Source organism: Spea bombifrons, chromosome 11 (assembly GCF_027358695.1).
Source record: "Spea bombifrons isolate aSpeBom1 chromosome 11, aSpeBom1.2.pri, whole genome shotgun sequence".
NCBI lineage: Eukaryota > Metazoa > Chordata > Amphibia > Anura > Pelobatidae > Spea > Spea bombifrons.
In genome coordinates, this window is record NC_071097.1 from 24,121,338 (window position 1) to 24,148,854 (window position 27,517).

Here is a 27,517-nt window from a genome sequence, read left to right on the forward strand (position 1 = left end):
GCCAGCAGAACACGCATCCACCGAAGACACTGTTGGAAAGCAACCGGTAGCGCCTGCAGTCCGTCAAACACGTCGCATGCCAATCGCCTCCGTGGCACCGTATGAAGAAGCACCGGGCAGGAAGATGTTCTGCAGCTGCTTGGGTTACACGACTGACACATACGGCAACCGTACATCATACGTAAAAATTCCAAACTGGGAGAAATACGGCGAGGCGGCTCTATACGATCTATAGGGGCTGGACCTATAGAATGAGTACGTTATAGTATAACGAAGTTCCAGCAGCAGGTGCTGTAAGTGCAGAAACGCACACAAGCAGCCAGGTACCCGGAGGGGGGGTGCGACCACTGATGGTGGCCTGGTGTCTGGGCCAGGCCAGGGTTCCTCACCTCCTCCCCAGGCGCGGGGCAGCTGTCAGTCTACGTGCCCCGGAGGCAGGCGGTGTGTTACTGGCAGGGGGCAGAATCTGGGCATGAGCGGCTGGCACTGACCTGTCACCACCACCGGCAGCCCGGATCAGTGCCACCTGCCCCTGGCATGTATCCGGGACGGATGAGCAGGGATGCTGGCAGCATAGCACCGCCGAGGGGCTGATCACACCGCGGGCACTTCTGTGCTACTCACTTGTTTCCCCGGGCCGGAAGGTTACAGGTCCTCGTTGGGATCCGGCTGGTGAAGAGCTGCGGGCTTTAGCGCTCCTAACGGGATTGGTGATGGAGAAGTGAAAGTGTCCCAAGCGGCCTGATGGGCGGGTCGGTAAACGGATTTCTCCCAGGGCTTCCCGGAGAGTGGGCGGGATGAGGGCGTCAAGATCTCGGCTGCCCACAATTCACAGCGTTACTATCACACGGGGAGACTCCGTGATGACAGCCGTAAGAGCCGCCGAGGGGAGGTCTGCTGCCACCTAGCGGACAGCATCACTAACTGCACACACGGGATACGGGCCAGCACACGGTATACGGAGCTCCCCATCCGCTCACCAACATAACGGACACTAAATACTACCGAGAACATGGAGGAGGTGCATGACCTCATTTATTAACACATTCTGCCAAAACATACCAGGCAGTGTAGAAACCTAACGTGCTTACAGCATTATACAGAACATTAAAGCTGCATTATATGTAAGGGATCCAGGTCATCAGGTAATTGCAATGATAGATCGGACGCTGACGCCAGATCAACCGTCCGCAATATTTACTATTGAAAGAGTAACACATGTATTACCACGTTAAATATTCATTCATTCCCTATCGGTCTTTAAGAGTCAAAGAAATCAAAAGGTATAATTTCCTAGTGACTGATGAAATGCTAATTGATAAAGATAAAAAACCAAAACATTTTGACACCTCTGGAATTAGAATATAAATATAATTCTGTTATTCCGTTTCACATTGTTTACAAACAAACACATTAAGACATTCTAGGGACAAACGGATCATTTTATTCTAAAGATTTCATATTAAAATTGAATACAAAAATATATTAAATAATGATGTTTTAAACATAAATATTGATCATAAGTCTCGGTGCAACGGGCACAGTCCTCGAAGTAGTCATGTAGCGGTTCGAATGTATTTAATTACGGTTTATCTTCATATGTAAAGGAAGACACGCTGCTGCTGCTTATCTTGTTAAACCATTTCGCTGTAAACTCCGCATCAGACGGCATTTGGAACGATGTTAGGGCCAGGGTGCTTTTTGTGTCAATTTGCCCCTCTTCTCTCAATCCCTCTGGTGATAGATCTTCACTCATCAGCTAGAGAAAGAATAAATTAAGCCTTTCAATCCGCAAGAAGCATTTTTTTTAGGAAAGTCCATACAAAACATTAAGATGTTTTATCCATACATTTTGAGTCAGTTATACGAATATTGAGAAAGTCGTGTGAAATACAGAAAAAAGTAATGGATCCAGTGAATGCTTAATTACATTTTCCTTGAATATTTTGCTTAATGCCAGAAGCACACCTGTGTGGATGTGCTATATATATGTAACCAAAGAAATATGGGCACTCACGGGTCTTTGCAGTAAAGTGCATTAAACACTAGTTTATTTCAATCAGCACGGCCAACGTTTCGGACCACCTCCGGTCCTTTCTCAAGACCTCAAGAGACAGGACCGGAGGTGGTCCGAAACGTTGGCCGTGCTGATTGAAATAAACTAGTGTTTAATGCACTTTACTGCAAAGACCAGTGAGTGCCCATTTTTCTTTGGTTACATATAGCTGGCTATTTTTGGAGCACCCGGGCAAATAAAAGCCTGTGTATATTAACAATATTTCTGAGTGTGCAGCCGCTCCCTTTGGTTTGTGTGTATATAATATATATATATATATATATATATATATATATATATTTTTGCGATTATATATTACTTAACAATAGTTTTTTTTTGCTACCAGTTACGGGAAAGAAAATGAGCAAGTTTGGAAAATAATTTCTTTATTGACTAACTGAACTGCATTAGATTCCCCTCTTTCAAGGCTACAAGGTGTTTTACAAAGAAGACACTCAAAAGCTTGCCAATGTAATTCAGTTAGGCAATAAAGTTAACACGTTTAAAAAATTTGTTTATTAGCAGGGAGGTCATCAACTTCTGGGAATAGGTTGGCCATCAGGTAAATATACAAATTCCAGGAATTTTACTCGTCTGCTACCTGCAACCTACTTCCCATTTCAAAACTCACTACCACACAATACGCACATAAGTTACACTTTAACCAGCAAGATCAAAACACAGATGCCACCTGGTTACCTAGAAAATATAATTTCCTTATAATTACATATTATTGAACTTCCGAACAGGCCTGATTTTCTTGCATAAAGCAAAACAATGAGTGTGGGGGGGGGGGTTGCTTCTCACCTCAGCATCGACAAAGCTGGTAATAAAAAACAGTTTATTGATTTGTCTGGTAATTTATCAACTTCAAAGAAAAAGGCAGCTTTCAAGCTTTGTCCTTGGCATGAAAATGATTTAACAGCAGAAGCTGTCCTCAGCCTTAGGGTCACGGGGTTTATGGTTTGCTCTCACTAGACTAGACTGTGCTTGAGAAAGAGGTAGCCATACCCACAACCAGAGCCTATAAACCAGAAGCACAACTCCGAGGACCAGAACACAGAAAAAAAATTGCATTTCTTTTCCCCCTTAAAGATGCATAAGCTAGAGTTTACAGACAGAACACAATGGGCTTAGGCACTAGTTAACAGGAGAGCCGTGGTTTTAGCACCTTTACTTCACTATATATTATGAGGGTCCAACCCCTGTTTCCACTGTAGGAAGAGCTTGATTGACCCAGTTCTATAGGTAAATAAGCAGGGTTTCTTCCAAATGTCTCCTCCCTGAATGATGCATTTTACAGGGCCAACTCAGACTTTCTTCATAATCAGAACCCCACCATAATAAAATATAAGTCAGTCTGCAAAATAACTTACTTCACTGATTAACATTTGGGTTTCCTCTTGTAGCCCAAGCATGTTCAACTGCTTTCCGATGTGCAGCTGAGCCGTCACATTTTTATCCAGTACAAAAGATGTTTGTTGAGGCTGTATCAGCTGCAAGAGAAGTCTAAAATAAAAGCAAGATAAATATTTCTGCCCATTTATAAATACATGTTACAGTCCTTAGCGTTGTATAGTTCTGTGCTATATGTTTTTCTTGAAGTTTTAACTGAACGTACACATTTGTTTTTTTGCAGGAGTGGTGAATAAGAATAATTGTTACCTTGCTCGGATGAAAGATGCACTTGCATTAATCCATAGTTGTTCTCTTCCTAATGCTGTGGATGTAAGTGTGGCCATTGCAGATTCACCGGTATGCCCTTGGAGCTGCGAATCTACTCCTTGATTAAATGCACCCATTCTACTAAACAAAGCTATGAAGCACGGCTGTTCTTCACTGCCCTCCTCAGCAGCAGGCGTGCAATTGTTCGCTCTATTAAAATTGTTAAAGTTCTGTGAAGTTTTGCCATCTAACACGGCAACATAAAGCCTCATGTAGAACTCTGCCAGCCTTTTCCAGATCCAAGGATTAAATGGATGCAAGGAGACCAGCTGCTGTAAACAGGATAGCGTTTTATCCAAATCCCCTAAATGGCTGTAAACTGTTATCTGTAGGTTCAGGGCACAAGTCAAGTGATCTGTGTTGCTTACAACTTTCTTCTAAAATAAAAAACACAAACTTTAGGTCAACTATTTTATTTAGAAATTATGTTTAACATGTCATTTTCAGTTTGCTCAACTCTGAAACCTCCCAATTTTAGGAAATTGTGTTCTTAAGTGTAAAAAACTGCATCAAAACACATTCTGTTCATTCCGGACTACATGAGCAGTACTGTGATTTAAATCCTGAAGAGACTGCTCAATAATCATGCTAGCACATCTTTCTAAATAATACATCTTAACATGGGTTCGTTACATAAACACTTTACCAGTGTTTCAGTGATCTGTAGCGCTTCAGTATATCTCCTTAGGTGAAGCAAGCAGCGTGCTTGGCTCTCCTGGACATCTCTTCTCATAGCAGCATTGGTCCCTGGCAATACCATGATACAGTTCTGATATTCATCCAAAGCCTTCTACGAAAGAAAAAAAATAAATAAATTTTAGCAGCCTCTGAATCTCCATCCTTAATATGCTATATTGCTAAATAAATGTAAAGTCATATCAGTAATTATTGTAGCTATTGCCATCTGCCCATATTTTGCATCTAACTATTCCAAATTGTATACATATGGCAGACAGTTAGCTTTCTTACATATACAGACCAGCATATTTCACACTAATTATATATATTTATTACTAGTGGACACAATGCCTGCACTGATATATCGCCGGCTTTAAGTTATACACTCAGTCTAGCACCTGAACATCGATACTGAGCCATATTTCATGTTTCATTTAAATTAACTGGAAGCTATTGCAATCCACCTAACAGCTTGATGTTTTGTACACAAAGGGGGTTATTCACACACGGGAGAGTTGTCAGTGGAGCTTACAGGAGAGTTGTGGTTTTTGCTCTTTGCTTTTTATGATGGTTATCAACATGAAAGAATTAGCTGGCCCTATATAATGTTTGATTCAATGGGGGAGGAGACTGGAGAACACTCACTGATTTAACTATACATTATAAAGGGCCAGCAATAATTATCCTGCAGCAAAAGCTCACTGTGGTTGGCTCTTCAAAAAACATAGTGAGTAAGTCGAAACCATAACTCTCCTATAAACGGTGCCTTTAGTGAATTCACCCCAAAGACTACACCTAACACGTATGCCGGAGCGACGCTAAATACATTTTAGATACACATAGATTTTACATGTTATAAAAACGCTATCCAGCAGTAAAATAAGTTGGGATACAATGTGATGTGAATATTGGATTAAAAAGGATGTACCTGATAGTCTTCCTGTTTATATGCCAAGTCTCCTCGGAATTTCAGTACTGTAGTAATCTCGGTGCAATCAGCACTGTTTATGTGTTTGTTAAACCACTGTGAATAAAGCATATACAATGTTATTTAAAATGTTGCAGTACATTCTGAAACAAATTAGGTGCCAAGAACAGACTTGGACAAGGTTGATTGTGGTTTTTTTTTAGCTGAAATCGTTATTATTTACTTAATTGATGTTTTTGTTAGAATATAGTTTAAGTTAGGATATGTTATATTTCAAAGCATACTACTGCCTGTCATTGGGCAGCACATTAAACACATGTATTGCAAAATATCCTAATAATGAAAAGACTATTGGCTCCCAAATCTCACAGGACTCCTCGTACATTTAATACCAGGAGTAGATTAACAATCCCACATACTAAAACATGATTTATATTCCAGACGTGGCAGCCCCAAACTTGAATTGCAAAAGTTGCACATAATTTGCGTGTCACAGAAAACAGCCCCGGACCTGCGGCTCGCACTGTCGGGCGGTGTAAGGTGTCCCAGATTGTGGCACCCGCTCCCTTGTCTCTGAAAACACCGAGTCCTCGAAGCAGCAGCCTGGAAATTCCATATCGAACCCGTAAACATTTGGTGGTCCGCCACGAAATGATGCCACCGCGGAAACATTGTAAGCGCCCAAAACGTTCCGCTTGCTCAACTCTACGCGTATACGTACTACATTTTTTACGTTCTTGTAGGCGCCTTCTGGTTTTGGATGCGCAGGCGCAGTGGTAATGCCGAGGCGCTGTTCTTAGTGCGCATGCGTACGACCTGTATGGAGAAAGTTGTGGACATGATAGTGTAGCACACAGGTTAGACCCCCTTGATAGCCACACAGTCAGTGTGATCCGCATTCCAGCTCATTCTTCTGGCCTGCGATGGTGCACGATTCAGCGAGACAATTACACGGTTAGAAGAGATCCATGGTCAGGTATGAGGGGGAAAAATGCCATTTTTAAATGTATTTATATTTCTGTTGGAATTGGAGTTATAATTGTAGTGACAATTTGTACTCTATTTGCATGTAAGCTGTATTATTCTATACTTTATGGTGCATTCAGCATGTATTTCGTTACAGAACTAACCAAAAACACACACAAAGGGCTAGTTATGTTTTAGTGTAATTTTTTAACAGAAAATTATTATTATCTGTTATTTATATAGCATCAATGTACTTTGTATCGAAAGCTTGCGGGCAGGGCCCTCTTTATCTGATGTATGGGCTTGTCTGTCAGTTTGTTTTCTCCTACGCCTTGAATGTATGTGTTGTAAGGAGCGCTAAGTAAAATATCGGCACTATATCAATAAAATATCATAATAAAGCATGGTTGCCATGGGGCTGATCCTATTGGCATTGTGTCATATTTGAATATGTTATTCATTTGCATGATCTGCAATCTAGCAGGGCAATAAACACAGAGGAGGATGCATACGAAAGGTAGAATCAGAAACTTACTTTGCTTAGTGTTGGTGCAGCCTCTTACTATCCCAAATATAATAATAAACAGATATGTGTATGGTGTAGATGTATGGTTATGGTGACTGGCGTTGATCTGTATAGACATAAATATACCTGTGTTATAGAAAACTATAAGAAGAACTCAATTATCTACTTTGATCGCAGTAAAAGCCCCCTGGTTCATCCAACTTTTTTTGCACAAATGGGCCCCTTTTTAAAGTGATTCTGGTGAAAATAGCTTTTATTACCATAGCAATTGTCTCATTTACTATTTTATTGGTAGTCAGATTAACAGATTGGAAGGGGATCCTATTATTTTAAAGGCTAATAATAATAATTGCGTTTTTATTTGTTTTATTTATACTTTCCTACTCAATATATTAACTCTTAATGATTTTTTTATTACATAATTATTTACTCATATAAGTATCTGGTATTTCTGTGGGGTAATTTCATAACGTACACTATTGTCTGCTTAACTCACAAGCAGAGTAAATGACAATACAAGGGATCCCTTCCGTTGTTCTCGTCATTACAGCGGTGGATGTTGGATGTGGTGTGCTGCTGTTTGATCGTTTTGGTTGTTTCATTGGCATAACAATATGGTTTTGAGGAAGGTCTCCTAAACTTTTTGGTGGTACCTACATCTCTCTTTTGGCCAAAACCTTGGACAGGGCTAACTGGCTGTACAGTATAGTATCCAAACTTCTTACAGATACTCAACTAAAGAATCGACTTCTCTCTAATTAGCTGTATTCTACAGCGAGGCACAAAACATCCCTAAGATGCCCTCCAGATGACTTTCATTTCCTAAACTTCCATAACATTTGCTGAATGTCTTTGCTATAGTACCTTCCATCCCACCACAACATGGTCAGTATTTCTTCTCCTCAATTCAGGGTGTATGTACCAGATTATCCAGTAGGTAATATGCCCTTCCGTGTTGAATGCTAACATTTTATTTCCTCTGCAGGGTGTCGAGTGATCACGGGAAAACTGAACAACCAATACTGGTTCTGGTATAATAAGTAGTACCGTCAAAGACTTTTCGGGTACTCTTTCTGAGATTGTCATCATGAGCTTTGCATTCAGCACATACAGAAGATGTGCACCAAAGGCCGTTCAGATGCTTCTCATTTCTGTGACTTGGTTCTGCAGTGGAGGACACACTTGTTTAATCAGTCAGTCCCCAAGTTTAGCCTCTTACTTTGGAACCAAAACCAGGTATGAAGAAGTAAATCAATTTCTCCTGGAGAATCCAATTCTAGTTAACAGAAAGCAAGATCTTTTGCCTGACACATGCACACCTCTCAAGATCGTATCTGTAATCAGACACGGGACAAGGTATCCAACCAAAAACCAAATAAAAAAGATGAAGAAAATGTACAGTTTGATTCAGAAGTATGGCGGTGATGGGTCAGAGCTAGCTGGAAAGCTTCAGAAATGGAATATGTGGTATGAAGATTGGATGGATGGACAGCTGGTGAAAAAGGGAGAGCAAGATATGAAGAATCTGGCGATAAGGTTGGCCACTCTCTTCCCCTCGCTCTTTACCGCTGACAAGTTCAAGAATTGCAAAATGTCATTCCTGACCAGCTCAAAGCATAGATGTGTAGATAGCACAAAAGCCTTTATTAGCGGACTTGAACATGGTTATTTTGGCTTTCCTCCAAACTCTGGTGCTGAAATGGAAGGTAAATCATTTATTTTGAATGTTTTTATTTTATTTTAATATACCTAATGTATTCTTATTTTGGTGTGATTACACAATATCTTGTTGTGGCTGCTTTTGATTAACATCACTAAAAAACTTTGCCAAAGTATTCACTCTAGAACTGTCATCATACCAGACAATGGAATATTCCTGCTGATTGCTAGACATTTGCAGAATTGTTCTTTATACATGCATACATACATACATACATATGCTTTCAGCACAACTACATTAGTGTATTAAAACTACAGTTATATACCTAAATATATGTACATATGGTAAAGTGTTTAATTGTCCCTTTAAGACGTGTAACTGCAGCAAGGGCTTGTAAATGGTGTATTGACTCTACCTGGTATGCAGCTCAATGAGTTGTTAGACTACTGTGGACACTGGGCTGATGCCAAGGGAGATAGCATGGGAGAGGCTAAATTAGGACACAGGTAAGCAGCGCCTTGTAGATTGTGGGTTATAACAGTTTCATTAACTTAAATTGTCCATGTTTCTTCTGAACGCGGCATCTGTGAGATGAAGTGCTCTACATCCTTGTGAGGGTTCTTGCCTGAGCCAACTCCATTGTGTTTCACGAGGTGATATGGGAAAGGTTTTAATTCCCTCTGAAGCCCGTTGTTTCCTGTTGATTTGGAAGTGAGATTGGGTTTTTATCGGGTTGATCTTGTACCACAAGTTGAAGGAAACCGATTATAATATAACTGCACAAAGCTAACACGATACAAAATATATATTTGAATCAAATTTTGGTGACATCTAATATTTGGCAGTAAATATAGCATGGACCCTGTCCGTCTACCTTGTATGCGTCTAAACATTTCTGCTGCATAGTAAAAATATTATCCATATACATTAAAGCAATGGGGAATGAACATATTAACAGTCTAAGTTGCTTTTGCTTTGCCAGATGTGCCATGTAGAGAACCAGTCATCAACGACACACTGATGCGTTTTTTTGACCATTGTGAGAAGTTTGTGGTCCAAGTAGAAGACAACGACACAGCGATGCATGAACTGGACAAATTTAAGCAGGGTCCAGAAATGACGAAAGTTATTCGCAAAATCTCAGCTCACCTGAATGTTCCCGAACGTGAGCTAAGCGCAGGTACAGTGCATATCAATTAGTGTTGTTGTGTCACATAGTAATATAGTAAGTCAGGTTGGGAAAAAAAAGACTTTTAAGTCCATCAAGTTCCTCCCTGCTGCTGGACCAGTAGAAGGCACAAACGCCATATTGATGAGAAGGGGAAACATTTCCTCCTGACTCCAAAACAGCAATACGGTTTCTCACTGCGTATGATTAATCATGTCTTTTTTAGCTATTATACACCCGTTTGTACGCAGTGGGTTCCACTTCTTTATTGAAATTACTGTAAAGGGCCCTTTCTGCTGCTTTAAGTGGAACTACCTTTCTTCATTGTTCTGTCCTGCCAATGAACCGGTCACCGCAGGACGGTTTGTATCGGTTCTGTATAAGTATTGGTTGAATAAGCTGAGTGTGAGCATTTTGGGATACGGGGGGGGGGTATGTATTAAAAAAAAAAGTGCAAAGTGTGAAAAAGTAGTCTCATCACCATAGCAACCACTGTAATGTTCCCGTCAGGGTGACTACAGTAATATGATCACTTTTTAAATGGTAATTTCTTTATACATAACCCACATTATACAGTAATGAAGTGCCAGTTTTCACAGGCAATGTTATAAAGGGATCACTTTTTGTTGATTTGCATATAAATATGGTTCTTTTTCGATAGCGTCGTTGTTGCTTTTGCTGTTCATATCACCAATACTTCCACATCAGACCTCAAGAACATCACTATCTATCAGTTTCCTAGAAATATGTATATTTCTTCTCTTTTTTTTTTCCTTCTAAGCCAAAGTATCTCCATCGCTTCTCAAGTAAAACTGTTACCACTGACCTCAAAGTGTCTTCTTCAGCTGCGCACAATACGCTGGCGTGTTACTGATACTCAGAGCTAACGCTTTGGTTGTTATTGATTACAGATTTAATTCAAGTGGCCTTTTTCACTTGCTCATTTGAACTGGCCATTAACAATGTTGCGGACTCTCCGTGGTGTAAATTGTTTGATGAAGAAGATGGAAAGGTGAGTGTTGAGCTTCATATCAAAAGTACAGATCATCTTATATAAACGTTCCTAAGGTGGCATTGTGTATCGGATTAAGGTGTAATATTTAGAGCATCTTATACTGATATTTTGATTATGCATTCATGTTTACGAGGCTGTACTGCTTTCTGATGATGATTTTGTGTGTCTTTTTTATTTCTCTAGGTCCTAGAATATCTCAATGATTTGAAACAGTACTGGAAACGTGGGTACGGATTTGATATTAACACCAGATCCAGCTGTAACTTATTTCAGCATATCATCAAACATTTAGATGCTGCAGTCGCTGAAAGCAAAAGGTAACGCAAAGCTTCAACTGATGAGCTGGTTTGTAGAGTTTAATCCAATCGTGAGGAGATTGAAAAGTAGAATTGTCACTGATGTTTAACCCTGATTGAATCCACCACCGAAAATTAACAATCGTGTGTTTATTATTATTATTATTATTACTAGCGTAAATGTCCATCATTTAAATATATGCACTTTTACTCTCCTCCTATATTTCTTTCTCCTCCTATCTTTCTATCCCCTCTCTCCCTATATATCTTTTCTCGCTCTCTGTCTTTCTCCCTCACACTCTCTTTCTCCCTCACACTCTCCACCTCTTTCTTTTATCTCACCCACTTTTTTCTCTTTCTCACTCTTTGACTTTATATCACTCGTTCTTCCTTCCTTTGTCAGTTCTTCATTCTCTCCCCCATCCTTCTGTTCCTTATCTTCTATTTCTTTGTTTGTTAGTTCTGTCTCTCCTAGTCCTGCTGGTGTAATAAGGGGGTAGAGTCACACCAAAGGAGGCAGGAAGGTGCAGGTCAAGGCCCGGGTATGAACAGAGGGGGCAGGAAGGTGCTGGTAGGATAAGCGGGTAACTTGTGGAGTTGGGGAGAGAGGGAGCAGACAGACAGGGAGGGCAGCAAAAGATACTTGTCCTTGTGGGAGTTGTAATGCTCGGTGGGACAGGGACCAATCAGAGTGCAGCATGTTCTTTCTGATTAGACCTTACCTGGTGTGAGCAAATTACCATGGTAACAAAACTTATTTATATATATATATATATATCCTGATGAAAGTCTACAATAAATAGACTGAAACGTCGATTAGAAAACTGGAGTTTCTCGTGTAGTTATTTGAAGAAGTCACTGGAGTGCCTGGAGAGCTACTTGGCACCGGGCAGAAAAAGTGGTGTTTGGAGTACAATTGTTAATTTTGGACTTATATATAATTGTTTTTCAGTTAGCTCTAACCAAATGTATATCCAGACTTTTTCATGCAAGTTGTCTCCATTTCATATGATCCCTCATCGCTGATTTGTGTTTTCATTTTGCTGAGGTAGCGAGCTGTAGTGAGGTTTGTGGACTCCTGTGTTGATTTTGCAAACTGCACCTCCTAAAGATTATTTACAACCAAGCAGACCCTCTTTAAATCTGACACATTAATAACACGGGATGTGGCAACAAGATATATAAATAATAATGTGTTTTCATAATATGAAATATAAATAATAATGTTTATAGTGAGAAGTCTTTGATATAGTTTTGTACCTGATACCAGCTTTGGGTCCCCAAAGATGGCAGAGGTTGGTGAGGGTTGGTGGGCTTTGCCTTTTGGCTGAGACTCCCCCTTAAAGACTTCGCTGGGTCTTATTAGACGGTGGGTTCCATGGTCCAAACCGCATGCAAGGCCCTGAGTGGACAGGGGGTGGCTTTTATCACTTGGTTGCTCCCTTGTTGGCATGTTTTTGCAGTCGTTGTGCAGGCCCTATTAGGAAGAGACACATGCGATGTGGGGGCACAGATCTGCTTCTTCCCGCTAAACAGTGACTTCTTCCCGGTCACCCTTCAGAGTTTTTTTGCAAACTGTAGCAGTTGCTCCACTTTGGTCTGCTGATGATTTGTTCCCTATAAAACAGATCAGGCATTTGTCACAACAAACAAACATTGTGTTTACAAGCAAGCAATTTGATTGTGTCAGAAACTCACTTCATGTATATACCATGGGAGCAGCTTTCTTGGCTTCTGCCTGATTATTTCCCCCCATAGTTATCGGTCCCCATTGTAGATTCGTTGATTGTTGATGATCGGCTGAGACAGCACTTGTAAGAATTGGGGAGGACGAAGGAGAGAACTTCGGGACGGGAAATTCATTAGTCATTGGTGGCTGTCACACAAGCTCCCATGAGATGAACTTTTTTAAAGATATCCAAAACAATTGCAACTAAAAAAAACTAAATAATAGGACGATCCGGGTATGTTTAGTAAATTCATTTAGTTGGACTCAAAGCTTTGGGTCCCACATAAGGTGTGTTAGATAGAACAATATCGCGTTTTAATAAACATTGATGCATATGTAAACAGGGAGGGTTGTATATTTATTATTAGATTTGGGTTTGATTGCTTATGCATAAAATGTGTTAATTAATTTATATCGTCAGCGCCTGAGTAATTGGCAGCAGTCCAGCGAAGTAATAAAGTATCCGATCTCATCCGTCCTGGGTAATTAGCTTTTTCCCTGATGAGCTGTGTACTCACAGTTGATGTAAATACCGAAGTAAATTATTGTCTGGGATAATCACAGCTGGCATTTCTAGTCTGATTAAATTAGCAACCCCCCCAAACTTGTTCCCTCCAACATATATCACATAAATACATTTACTTAACACCGTGCGCTCCACACCATGATGCTACATATAAGGAACAAAAATACTATTGCATGTTAAATGACTAGTATCATCTATATAAAAGTGCCTTACTGTATATGAAATAATAGATCAAAGGAAATAAAGATAGGGATTTATAAAACCTTTCTATTTTATGCTTTTGTTTCTGCTGCAGTAAACTAAAAAGTTACACTTTCAGTAAAGACATTTTATTTTATTTTCATTAGAGTATAAATATAAAATTATTTCTGCGTCTTCATTTTACGGCTGCAATCTCCATATAAAATCTCCCGGGTTAGAGGCCCATGAACAATCTGCCAAAACAAGTCATGAATCTGCTTGATGATAGGGATCCAGTGCAATCTAAAGGGTGATGGCGATTCAAGGGTTGGGTCAGGTTAGAATTCTTCTTTATCCATCCAAAATGATCAAGCAGGGCTTACCCAAAGTGACCTTTAGCTTTGGGCCATCCACCTCTGGTGGATCATATAGCATAAGAATGCATGGCCCCATGTTGGTAGCACCGCACCTTGTACAAAGTGTGAGCAGACGTAAACCCCAGTGCCGGACAGGGTTAGGTACGTTCTTGAACGTGTAAATATAAGCTAAAAGATTAGTTGGGGCTTGATATCGAGCGGTGAAGGGTAGATACCACATTGGCTGAACTTTCTGGCAGCTTCATTGGTAGAGCTTAACTTTGAATCCGAACAACTAAATGCAGTAACGCTTACTGTGTAATAAATTAAAGTACTGCGCTGGTTATATGTGTTGAATTTTACACTTAAAGCTTAATTACGTGTCAATGCTTATTTTGATAGCACTGAGAAACGCGATTTAAAAAGTCAAGGCAAACATGCGTATAAATCTTTAGCGATCCGAGGCATGCACTATGACAGTGTAACACAAGGGGGCAGCACAGACTTTTATTTATTTTTTTAGACATTTTTCCGTGATTCTGTGGTCCTTTGTCCATATAGATCTCTGTCGCATTATATACCCTATTCAATACACTTATACAACCGCGTGGCCTCTTATACCCTCTCATTACTAGTTCTCAGAGGTGAACTTGTTCTTTATGAGCAGGTGCATTATAGGGACGTGAGGCAGGTGTGTGTGTATGAGCGGTTAGGGGAGGTGGTCCCTTCCTAAATATCTTAACGGATAATCTGTAACGGATAAAGTACGCACGTGAGAGTAGCGGCGGTCAGGCATAAGTGTCTCTAGCAATTGCTTGAGTACTTTCCTTCTAGTTGAAATAATACTTGTTAACTTATCGCATGGACTGCAGACACAGAACCCCAACTGCCTCAGGGTCACATTCATACTAGATTTTAAGACTTGTTGGCTTTTATCACCTCTGGTTTCACCTTGTGGCTCCTGACTAAGTGTTCCTTCAGCTATAACTTTACTGCAGTTGTCACTAAACTTCAAATACACTCTTTCCAATGATACATACTCCTCCAGGGTAATGCAAACTCATTTTATTTCACAATACACAAAGTGTATCACAGGGTACACAGTCTTCTGATACCTGCCTATCTTCCTTCCTTCATATCTGAATATTGTTGTATAATATATTGTTTACTTTTTCTCCTTTATATCTCTAACTGGATCAGTAACGGCAGCCGTAAGAATTGCCTGCACGGTGCAGATAAGCACTAGCTCACAGATCTCATAGAGATGTTTCAGACATTGTGCCTTCCACGTGATCGTAAGGTTCAGTCTTGTATACGAACATAACCTCTTAGTAGCTAGAACAAAGACACGTGTGTTATTGACCCCGTGTAAAGATGTTTGGAAACAAGATACATTTTGAAATGTATAGATATATATTTGAACAAACTGGGGGCCTGAATGTCTCTCCTACTTTCTTGGGAGGTGGCCTGGAGTTGAGCAGGGGCAGGAGAAGCCATGTGGGGGAATGGCCTCTGACAGGTACGAGAAGAAGGTGGTGGAAATGAGTGTTTTAACCCCAAATATGTAATGTCTGACCCATAGACCCTGTGATCAGCTACCCCAGGACAATTACTGAGAACTTCCAGGGAGGGCAAATTGTAAGTTTAAAATAAAGTTTACAAGACAACGTATCTTTGCTTTAATTGGTTTATTATGATGGCTTGGCACTGTATTGTTTGACCCTCGTAGTGGTTGAGAGTTGAGAACAGTATCGCAAAGTTCAGGAAGAAAACTTCAAATGATGGTTAAACCGGTTGTCAACTGAAATAAAACCTTTTGCCTTATTATAATTGTACTGGAAGAATTTAGTTGTTCTTAGATTGTCAATTGTCCTGACAAACAAAACATTTTGTCCTTTTACTGTGTTATATTAGTTCGTAAGAACACAGAAACGCCAAATAAACTTGCAGTTATTTGTAAAGGTCAGCTTGCGTTGGGAGTGAACTTTGAAACCAAAATATTTTTGCAGGAGAAAGGTAACTCTGTTTAAGTATAAAGTTTAAGAGGTTTATTCACATGCTCCTATAAAATACTTTTCCCCATACAAGATTATGAATTGATTATATTAAATTGTGTAATTCAGGGCTTGACAAATTTGTTGGGAATCTAGGCGCCAGGTAAAAAAGTTAGGAGCCAGGATTTTTTTAAACTAACACTTGGTCAGGAGTGATCTGATCATCATCAGCCCACTTACTAAACTCACAGCATTTGACCTGGAAGCACCCTGGACTTTCAGGTCAGTGCTGTTTTTTTTTTTATTATTATTATTATTTTTTAACTCTTTCGATGCTGATGTTCCATTGGAGCACAGCATTGATTGATATTTAGTCCCCACAAGCTTGTGGGGACAAATGTTAACCCCTGCAATGCCACAAATGTGTCATACACAATTCTGGCATTGAAGGGGTTAACGCTGCACTGTCGCTCTCATGGAGCGACCAGGCAGCAGGGGGGTGTTGGGGCTGCTCTCCACACTCATGTGGAGACCAAAGAACCCTCTCCCCTGCCCCTGAAGCTGCCTCTGGCAGCTGGGACTCAATTGCTGGTCTATAGACCAGCCATTGCAGGGAGGGGAGTCTTTGATGACTGCTGTAGGCTTCCATGCCTACAGGAATCATCAAAGGGCTTGTGGGGGCTCGTTTTTGCTGTTGCTGGTCTGCCTGGGCTTCCAGGCAGACCACCAGCAGCAGAGCCCCGTACAAAACGGGAATTAACCCCTAAATGCCGCGATCGCGGCACTGAAGGGGTTAACGCTGCACTGTCGCTCTCATGGAGCGATCAGGCAGCTGAGGGGTGTTGGGTCCGGTCCCCACACTTGTGTGGGGACCCAATCAACACACAACCCCCTTCCCTGAAGCTGCCTGTGGCAGCTGAAAACACGATTGCTGGTTTTGCAGCAACCGCGTTTTCAGCCTACAAGCTCACTCCGTGGGAGTGATCTCAGGCTCGGGGGCGGGCTCTGAGTGGATGTGCTGTCTGCCCAGACTCCTGGGCAGACAGCAGCAACAGCGCCCCCGTGTGGTGACTCAGCCTCAGTCCCCATATCCCCCTGAAGACTTCAGTTTTCCTCTGCTTGCAAAGATGTAGCCTTTTCTTGGTTTTACCAGGGTGGGAATGAAGGGGCTACATTTCTCCTAGGGGGGTTTAGCCCCAGAAGAGCCCTACATTGAGTACGGTTCACCTGTCACTATCTTCACCAGAAGATGGAATCACAATACCCTCATGAGTTGTGAATTAAATTACATCACTGTGATTGTTTTGTAGATATTTCGATTAAACATGACTTTATAGAAGTTTAGATGTGTTGTCCAACCAGAGCTAGCATTATGTAATCAATTTCCCCATCCTGAAGTTCTCTCCCCTCCCCCTCTTTCTAAAGGATGCCTGAAACAATAAACAACAAATAGCAACTTAATAATAGGGGAGAGATAACGTTCTATGGGGAATAATCATACAGAACCAAGCAATATTGCATAAGTTCATTCAGCACATAGAAACGTACATGGAGTAATTGGGAAAGCTGACATATCTGCTTGACGTGTGACCTTGTGAGTTTCTTCTGCCGCTGGGACAGAGTTGGTCTCGTGTAACATGAATGGATTATATGATCTATATAGTTATCTCTATAGTGCATAAAACCTTCATAGTAGAAGCACAGTGAGACCGTTTAAAAATTGAACTTCGTCTAGTTCATCTTCCCAAGTTCATTGATACGTTAACAGAAGGCAGCGCTGTTTTATTAACTTGATAGCAGTACTCTTCTTTGGTGACACACAGTTACATTATAATCTGATAAGACTGGACTCATTTAGACTCTATTTTTTTTTAACCAGCAGTGAAATTCCAAACCTTGTTTGGTTCTTTGAGTTTTCTTTTCTATATGGACCAAAGTATTGGGACACACCACTTTAATTATTTAATTCAGGTGTTTAAATTATCTCAATGAATTCAAGCGTGGTATTGTGTTAGGATGCCGCCTTTGCAGTAAGTTTGCATTTCATCCCTGCTAGATATTCCTTGGTCAACTGTAAGTGGTATTTTTTGGAAGTGGAAACGTTTAGGAACAGCAGCAGCTCAGCCACAAAGCAGAAGACCGCCTAAAGTCACAGAGCGACGTCACAGCGGAGGCGCATGGTGCGTCAATACTTTGCTGATTCCGTAGCTGAAGAGCTTCAAACTTCCACTGGCATTAATATCAGCACAAAAACTGTGCGGCAGGAGTGTCATGGAACGGGTTTCCACGGCTGAGCACCCGTATGTAAGTACAATGCCAAGTGTTGGATGAAGTGGTGTAAGGAAGGCCGCCACTGGACTCGGGAGCAATGGAAATTTGTTCTGTCGCTTCTCTGGCAGCATGATGGGCAAGTCTGGGTTTGGCGGATGCCAGGAGAACGTTATCTGCCTGACTGCTTTGTGCCAAGTGTAAAGTTTGGTGGAGGAGGGATAATGGTCTTGGGCTGTTTTTCAGGGTTTGGTCCCCTTACTTTCAGTGAAGGAAAATATCAATGATTCAGCATACCAAGACATGTTTTACAATGCCATGCTTCCAATTTTGTTGGAACAGTTTGGGGAAGGACCTTTTTTTCCCAGAATGACCGTGCCCCAATGCGCAACGCGAGGTCAATAAAGACATGGTTGGACGAGTTTGGTGTGAAAGAACTTGACTGGCTCACACAGAGCTTTGACCTCAGCCCCATTGAGCCAGGCCTTCTCGTCCAACATCAGTGCCTGACTTCACAAATGCTCTACTGGATGAATGGGCAAAAATTCTCACTAAAACACTTCCCACCAAAATCTTGTGGAAACTCTTCCCAGAAGAGTAGAAGCTGTTATAGCTGCAAAAGGGGCACTAGCTACCTATTAATGTCTATGTATCTAGAATGCAATGTCAGAAAAGTTGCTGTTGTAATGGTCAGGCGTCCTGATTCTTTCTGCATATAGTGAACCTTTTTCTTCTGGCCTTTGACCTCCTGCTTATACAGTAGTTCACCATCTTCAGGTCAGTGTTTTGTGAATGTTGTTCAGTAGTGTACATCTGGACTTGGCAGAAGATAGCCAGCGCAAAATTGATTTTGGGATTCTACCAAGAAAATCAACAACAGTGAACTTTCTGGGAATTACCAGCATTACAAGCTGGTGTCCAAGCTTCTTTTGGGTTTGAGCCATTGCTTTTTTTTTTTTTTAAGCTGATTTCTCAACTAATCTGTACTGAGTTCAGAATGGAATTGTTACCTAGGTAGGGTCATATTATTATGTAATCGTATGTATGATATAACCTGGCATAACCTTTCTTAAAGCTACCTAATGAACGCTCCTGAACATATATGCGCACACTTTTTAATGTCTACAGTTTTGTTAAGTGCCATCAATCATGGGCCAGAAGGGGCAGTTCCAGGGGGCTACAGCTATAGTGGTTGGGGGACCCAGAGCCGAGTAAGGCTACAGAGTTGTATACAAGATACCTTTCCCTTGAGACTATTTTGATCACTTAATTTACTTCCTTAATGCAGAACCAGATTTACAATTTATTTATTATCCTTCCTCTGATCGTTCTGTGACAATAAGTAAATGATAACCTAGCATAACCTAGAGACAACCATTTAATAAAAATAATAAATGGTTCAACTCACTAGAACAGCTCCAGTTATAAACGTGGAGCTGCGTATAGAAGTGTTTCAGGAGGAATCAAGTCCTCTTCAATCCATTAAAAAACTTTTAATCAATTTAGAATTCAATATAAAGAGAATCCCATATATAAAATCAACAGCCGAGTAGACTCCAAAGGCACTCTCTTGAAAGGGGAAGTCGGTGAAGGCTGAATACAGGTGGTAACGTTGCTCGTAAAATTTGAACACACGCCAGCCCCTCCAGGAACCTCCTATACCCAATCAGCCACACCTCCTTGCCGATGAGGCAGTGCCCCGAGGAAGTCCTAAGGGACAAAATTCATTGGCTGGATTTGTACACTCGAGGACACCATAGTCTGCTGCCAACATCTTGGTGCCAGATACCACAGCACACCTTCAGAGGTCTAGTGGAGTCCATGACTCGACAGGTTTAGGCGGTTTTAGCGGCAAAACGGGGGCCAACAAAATATTAGGCAGGTGGTCATAATGTTATGGCTGATTGGTGTACACTTATACATTGACAGTTATGCTCACATACACTTATAAGCAGACCGTACACCTGTAAATGGCGATTTACTGTGTTAAACTGCATAATCATAATTACAAATTAAGATTGTGTGTGAAAAAAATCTGGTTCTTAGATACTTGTAGAAGAAACGAGCAAAAGAAACAAAGTATATCTGGATAATTATTATTCTGCATTGATTAACTATTAACCCCAATAAATTGTGTTAAGAATGCTATTGAACATAGAACTGAGCACTGATGAGATAACTGTAAGTTAACAGATAGCTATTGGAACACAGTAGTATAAACAATGCTATTTCACAATTGTGTATGAGTACAAATGTGTGGGTGAGACCGGTTGGGAGCGACACATGGACTTAGGGGCAGGAGTAGAGGGGCAAATTGGATATGGAGCAGGAGGAGGAAGGGAGATAACACTGGGGCATGGAGAGTGGGTATTTGGAGAGGTGATGATCACCATTGGGTAGCAGTTTCAGGGGGCTGCAGCCCCTCTGTCGCATAACTTGTGATTAGTTGCTGTATTGGGTGACCAGGGTCCCCAGATGGTTTTTATACCTAGAACTGAAATGTGGAGCAATATTTTCTGTAGTATGCGACAGAGTTGCTTACCCCAGATGATGTTCAATTCTATGCAGCAAAGAGCAGGGTTCTCCATGATGCTTCACAGCTAGTCCTGTTCAAGCCCACAAGTAACATTCATTCCTACTCATGTCCCCACTCACCTTCCACCAATACACATCTTATGGATTTTCTTAATATTTTTTCGGTAAAGAACCTCAGGACACCCCAGATATTTGTACCTAGACGTGCCTGGAAAGTTTTCTGTTTTTTTGTCTTGTTTGTTTGATAATAAAAAAAAATATTTTCAAAGTGGTAGGCATGTTGTGTAAATCAAATTATACAAACCGCCATTTTAATTCCAGGTTGTAATGCACCATAACACTATAAAACAAGAACTTGTCAGTGCAATTGCTCAAGTAATCGGTACATGCGGATATTAGCTTTAAGAAAATAACGATTGCCGTGTGATGTGATGTAACTGTGAAGGCGACTTCTTGCATAATACGTTGTAATATTGCTGTATTTGTGATCTTAATGGGCCATTAATTACAGCAGATATCTGTGTCTTTGCAGTGCTTGTATCAGGATTTTCTGGTTGCTTGCACAACAGATTACTGAATGAAATGTATTGCATTTCATGAGTTTTGTATGTTTATAGCTGAGTCATGATGGTATTGCATTTGCTCGGTAGCAAGTGAACTTTGTAACAAATCAAATTAAGGGAATGGGGAATAGTTTTACGAGTAAGCTTAATGAGATGAACTATATCTTAATAGACCAGCAAATGAACTCCGTTCATAACACAATACATATCGTGCTGTAGATAGGTACGTGAGGTTTCAATCCCAAAGTTACATATAATGGGACCATGGCTGGCGATCTGTTAGCTACTAAGATTAGGCTGGGCCACTTCACCCCTTCTTGGTTTAGAAGTGAAGTTGGAGAGTTTAATGGACACTCTAGTGCCCCGTGCAGATCCACCAATGAAGAATGCATATTAAAGAAGTTTGTATGCCACCGAACGCATCTCCTGTAAGCAAGGGGACCGGGGCAGGGAAAGAGTAAATGCATAGACTGGGTTCTGCTGAATCCCTCTGTGCACGCGGAAGGGGGAAATGTAAAAGGGGCATTCAGCTGTCATGTGTATTAAAGTGACTCTGATGGCTACAGTGTCCCTTTAAAATGGTTCTGGAATCTCAATGTTTATGGGTTTACGATAAAAAAATGAGAGTTATGCCTTATGTAGAGTGAATGAATTACTTTGTAGAGTCATATTAATTACTTTTGCTGTTTGATGCAGAGTCATGCATGGACCCGTGATATCTATGCTCATATATTTTTTCCACGCGTGCAATCTTTACATTTTATTAACTGTAGTGATAACCGGGTGAAAACAAGAAGCACTGGGACAAAATCTCTCCACACCTCATTCCTGAGGCCAAAGATTACTAAATCTACCAATCAAATCATGTTGAATATAAAAACATTATTAATAATTAATAATAATTATTCACCCCCCCAAAAGAAAATTATGCAACTGAGAATGAACTGGTATCGGTATATGTATTTCTTAATTAACAGAACATAACTAATATTAGCAAAAAGGTGAATGAATCTGGTCCGACTCACACAGCTGCTTTTATTTGCTTTGATTAACATGAATAATCAACACAATTTGTGGCATATTAAGTGGCTTAAGTATTTAAAACCTGCTACCCTGTGAAAAACTTTCCATTCTAGGTTAGGTTCTTTCTATTCTTCACAACTCAGAAAACAGCAAGGCCTGTATTAAAACAGCACACTTTCTTTTTTTTCAATATTTATTTATTTTTACTTTTCTCTCTCCAAGCTTTGGACTGTATTGCTCCAAGAGTTGTGCTTATAGTATGAATCATTAATAGCCTTATCACTTATTATTACTATTAATGAGCCTTCATATAAAATCCAACATATCGTTTAACAAAGTAAAAAAAAAATCAATGGCAATAAATTATTTAACCACCTCAAGTTTTATACTTTCCCCCACAATTATATGATATATTAACTATCGTGTCTTACTTTTGGACTCTCCAATACTTACTGTAGAAATATTTGTTCCTACCGGTTTCGGTGCTCGTCTGCCATCATAATACGTCTTGATCTTCTCGGACAGACTTGATTAGTGACTGCTGACGTATTATTCACACTAGACTGAACTTAAATTGCAAATTACAATACATCATTTTGAGGTCATCATGTAGGTCCCATAAGCTTTGGAGACTTCAGAGGTCTTTTCTTCAGATGGAATTCCATGAGAAGAAGAGTCCTCTAAGGTCATGATTACTTAAGTGACTCTACATCTTTTTGTATGTTGGCCCAATAAAAGTTATCAGAATAAACACAAAATCTTGATATTCATTATTTACAGAAAGGGAGGGTATGACTGTAAAACTAGATTAGGCATCACATGTAGCATGTCTCTTCCAACATATATATATATATATATATATATATATATATATATATATATATATATATATATATATATATATATATATAGTTATTATTTTGATGTGTGCATTATATATTCTTGTGTTGTTTTAACATCTGGTATCTCAATAGATCCCTTTACCTAAAAGAATGAATGCTATTTTGAAGGCAAGCAGTGGTCAAAAACCTTTGACTAGATAAAAAACCAAAAACCATACTTTTGTCTTTTCCATAACTATATTTAATGCATGATCACCTTGCGCACAGGTACAAATTCCAGTTTTGTTACATTGAGCATGTCATAGGGTTCATACCTGACGTAAAGATAGAGCCATGTGTTTTATTACATGTCATTAAGTCAGTCCAGTTATCAATATCTGTTAAGATTGGAATATATAGTTACATAGTTATATAGGCTGAAAAAAGACATGCGTCCATCAAGTTCAGCCTTTCCTATATCTGTTAATTTGTTGTTGTTGATCCAAAAGAAGGCAAAGAAACCCCAGTTTGGCTCTTTCCAATTTTGCACTAAGCAGGGAAAATATTCCTTCTTGACCCCAAGATTTCTGCTTGGATCAATAAGCTGTTTCCCCATAATTAAAGATTATATCCCCGAACATTATGTTTTTCCAGGTATCCATCCAGTTGCTGTTTAAACGTCTGTACAGACTCTGATAAAACTACCTCTGCAGGCAGAGAATTCCATATCCTTATTGTCCTTACTGTAAAAAACCCTTTCCTCTGCCTTAGACTAAATCTCCTTTCTTCCAGTCTGAACGCGTGACCACGTGTCCTATGCATAGTCCTGTTTATGAACAGATTTCCACACAATGGTTTGTATTGGCCCCGAATAAATCTGTATAAATATCTATAACATTATCTATTAAAAAATGTAAAGATATTCTTTATAACTCTAGTAACTTGTATATACAGTTCTATCTTGTTCATAGTGGCAGAAGACACTAAAATCAGAAGTGTTTTTTCCCTCAAACATTTATACACGAAAAAGAAAACACTTTGTGTCTACAGCATAAGAAATACGAGGTTTGGGTCAATGACCTGACTAATTCTAGTCGCAGTCAGAAAATACCGAGCGGTCGGTGTGTACACGGTATTTACCTGGCTAAAGGCAAATGATCTACCATCCTCAACCAAGATGCACGTAAGCCGTACGCCGTCTATCACGTTATTACATGTCCGCCATGAGAACGGAAAACCACTTAAGCACCAATTAGATTGAAGGAAACCTCATTTACGTGCGCCGGTTGTCATGGGAGACGACAATGCAGCTAACTGGGATGGGATACTTGCACTTGCATACATTCCATATAACCTATATAAAAAATTGTGTTAGGGGGTGTGGTTAGCATCCAGGGGGCGGGTCCTTATATGCTGCTAATGTAATTAAGGTTCTAGGACGAGCGTACCTCCCAACATTCCTGGGAGTAAGAGGGATGTGGGATCATGGTTAGTGGTTCCATCCACCTCACAACATATTGAAGCAGAGCTCTGGAATACGCTGCCCCACATGGGAGATCTGATTGGGGTCTCTGCAAAATAGTTTCTACAGCTTGTTAAGGCGGTGCGGAGAAATCTACTGATCTGCCCAACCAGTCCATAAATTACTACTGCCCGCGAAAGCGTGACTGTCACATGCAGAACTATACAGTTGGGAGGTATTAAGGAAGAGTAATATATCATAAGTCCTCGGTATGATTTCTGAACATATGTCCAGCAAAACATCTGGGCTCCTGGTTAAGAGGATATCAGGTGAGGATTTAGGGACAGGGGGTTCGGGCCCTAAGCCCTTTTCCTAAAGAGAGTCCTCTGCTACGTGCAACTTGGGAGACGTGCATTAGAGAACTCTTAGATCACCGCTGATTTTAGAAGCACAGGACAGGGAAGAAAGTGTAACAACCGGGCGTTTCAATGCAACTCCCAAGTCCCTCCCAAGTAGTGGAAGCAAAAAGTATACATTATTAACCCCTTCATCGTGCAGTACAGTGCATTGCTATGGAACGTTCCATTGTTATGACATTGCATGAGAGTCTGATGTGAACTTACAGTGCTCCCTGTTCTTTTGTTAACTCTGATGTAAGATGATCCTGATTCAACTTCAGTTCATTATAACCACAGTGTTCTGAGTTCAATAAGCTGTTTGTGTAAAAACGTTCCCACGTGTGGATATTTATTTTCTTGTGTTTATTTGCTTATGATCCGCAGTAGGGAATGGTAAATAATAGTGATCAAACAAATCACTTACTTAAAATCACTACCTTAAGGAGCCTAATATTTAAATTCTCAACTTTTTTAAGGTGCTGTTCCACTTTGACAAATCATTCACTGCATTCTCTAGTATGTGAAATAACTCTTAAAATATTTTATTCTATGGTTTAATCCCATAAAAATATCGCAGAAGCTTTTTTAAATAAATGATTGGTATTATTCCACAACAACCTTTCACTGCGTGCTTTTGTGTCACGTGACAATTAACTGTTCCCACTACCTTTCTGTTTGGACCCAAGGTGCTTACATTCATGCGAAGAGGGATTTGAGTGCCTGTGCAGTCCAACCAGAGCCAAATGTGTAGTTTTTTTTAACTGGCTATAGGGGCTTTGATTATAAAATACTGGAAGAATAAGTGTCCTCTATTTCATTTTGATGAAGCTACAGTGGCGTATTTTCTAAGTGCGCTGACGGCTTAGAGAGCTAACACACTGTGCAGCTTGTACTCGAAGTACCAACAAGTCCCCATAACATGGGGCTTCCGTAGAGTAGAATTAGTCCAAAAATGGATGTGATGCTCATTCTGTTTACAGAATCATTGATTATCAAGCTACTGTTGAATGCGGAATACTGCAGTGACATTGTATGTGTTTTCCAGGTCCCAACAAATTTCCACCCCGGTGGTAATGCAGTTCGGGCATGCAGAGACACTTTTGCCACTGCTCGCTCTCATGGGTCTGTTTAAGGACGAGGAGCCCCTCACTGCCGATAGCTTCAGCTCACAGGGCGATAGGAAGTTTCGCAGCGGCCAGATAGTACCCTACGCTTCCAACCTGGTGTTTGTGTTGTATCACTGTGAGTTGGCGAAGACTCCGCAGGAAGAGTTCCAAGTCCAGATGCTGCTGAATGAGAACCTCCTTCCGTTTCCTCACTCGCACGAGTCTGTCTGTCTTTATGAAGACCTGAAGAAGCAGTACGGCCACCTCCTCAATTACTGCCATGTTAAAGAAGAGTGCGATTTATTTAAAGCTATGCATGCTTCGGAGGACGAGCTTTGAAATGCAGATTAACTTGTTGCTGTGTGATTGCAGAACAAAAACTTTTAGAATGTGTGTAATTTTACTTTCCTTGGTCATATCCCAGCCCTACCTTAAATGAATAGCTTACTAATTATAGAGGCTCAAATCATTAGTGGATCTGGCAACATATATGACCATGGGGGAAAAGGGTACCTTTTAAGCTCTACTTCTCCTAGAAGTGAGAAAATAAGACCTAATAAGAAAAAAATGAAACACTATAAAATGTAAATTTTGCTTTTCCCAATCACACAGACGCAGATTATTGAGAATTCTCTAATCTATTATTAAAAAAAACTGTATAAAATATACCATGTCTAGGGCAAAAAAAAGGAAAATATAACTTTCAGGTAAAATGTTTAATTTTGTTTACTGGTGGAACACATGGTATTCATTTAACCTTTATTGCCTCGTACAGGACAAAAAAGCTAAACTCAGAATTGAAAACAGTGACCAAATATATTTATAAGGAAACCTATAAGCACATTTAAGCAACTACAACATCAATATATAGAAAGATAAGATATGCTTGGAAGGAGCTGCTCCTGGTTTCCTTGAATAACATTAGGAATAGGATAAGTAAGAATCGATGGTTTACATCTCATTCGCTTGCAGATATTCTAGATATTTTTTCAATTTAATTGAGGGTTAAAATCATTTGCAGATACTTACCAGTACATTTAAAGCTGCAGAATTCTTCATGCTTAAATGTAAAGGGGTAATTCATCAGGGTAAACCTTTACCAAAAATATTTTAGGTCGTACAAAATGGGTTTCTAATTATTATTTTTTTGTCCTTAATTATCAGACCATATTATATATTGTTCCAAGCTTTAATTTAATTTTCTCTTTAACAATGGGCAATTATGCCAGCAAGTGTGATTTTGTAAAACACAAAGGACCATTAGCCCAAATTATATTCCGCAGGAGCTAAATCATTACTACCTTTTGAAATGGAGAGCTGCGCATGACCTGCTAGGGTTTGACCCATCTAAGCGATCTCCTGCCTGGCAGACATAATGCTGTGGATATCGTACCCGCGCTCCTTTTGAAAAGCTGGTCTGGTAATGTTATGGGCGCTAATAACCTTTCCTGTTTTTATATGTCACAATGCAATGATTATTATTATTATTATCGCAGCGGCACGGAAGTCAGGGATTTCCAATGCACTCACTTTGCCTT

The 27,517-nt window shown here is 40.2% G+C and overlaps 2 protein-coding genes across 2 annotated transcripts; one reads left to right on the forward strand and one right to left on the reverse strand.

Moving 5' to 3' along the window:
- Positions 1-1,573: 1,573 nt before the first annotated feature.
- Positions 1,574-6,069, reverse strand: C11H8orf76 (chromosome 11 C8orf76 homolog). Its single transcript, XM_053449937.1, has 6 exons — positions 5,899-6,069; positions 5,388-5,483; positions 4,428-4,571; positions 3,722-4,158; positions 3,433-3,565; positions 1,574-1,759 (listed from the first exon to the last, which is right to left on the reverse strand). Exons 1-6 carry the CDS (start codon positions 6,001-6,003, stop codon positions 1,583-1,585), a joined length of 1,092 nt encoding a protein of 363 aa, XP_053305912.1. The 5' UTR covers positions 6,004-6,069; the 3' UTR covers positions 1,574-1,582.
- A 138-nt stretch (positions 6,070-6,207) lies between these two features.
- Positions 6,208-26,552, forward strand: MINPP1 (multiple inositol-polyphosphate phosphatase 1). Its single transcript, XM_053450527.1, has 6 exons — positions 6,208-6,363; positions 7,865-8,585; positions 9,522-9,719; positions 10,619-10,719; positions 10,906-11,039; positions 25,919-26,552. The coding sequence occupies exons 2-6, from the start codon at positions 7,967-7,969 to the stop codon at positions 26,316-26,318; spliced, it is 1,452 nt and encodes a 483-aa protein (XP_053306502.1). The 5' UTR covers positions 6,208-6,363; positions 7,865-7,966; the 3' UTR covers positions 26,319-26,552.
- Positions 26,553-27,517: the final 965 nt, after the last annotated feature.

Coding starts and splice junctions, on each gene's coding strand:
- C11H8orf76 (XM_053449937.1), bottom strand. CDS start 6,003: ATGGAATTTCCAGGCTGCTGCTTCGAGGACTCGGTGTTTTCAGAGACA. Junction 5,484..5,898: donor CCCGACAGTGCGAGCCGCAG/GTCCGGGGCTGT, acceptor CTTTATTCACAG/TGGTTTAACAAACACATAAA. Junction 3,566..3,721: donor GCATCTTTCATCCGAGCAAG/GTAACAATTATT, acceptor CTTTTATTTTAG/ACTTCTCTTGCAGCTGATAC.
- MINPP1 (XM_053450527.1), top strand. CDS start 7,967: ATGAGCTTTGCATTCAGCACATACAGAAGATGTGCACCAAAGGCCGTT. Junction 8,586..9,521: donor CTCTGGTGCTGAAATGGAAG/GTAAATCATTTA, acceptor TTGCTTTGCCAG/ATGTGCCATGTAGAGAACCA. Junction 10,720..10,905: donor TTGATGAAGAAGATGGAAAG/GTGAGTGTTGAG, acceptor TTATTTCTCTAG/GTCCTAGAATATCTCAATGA.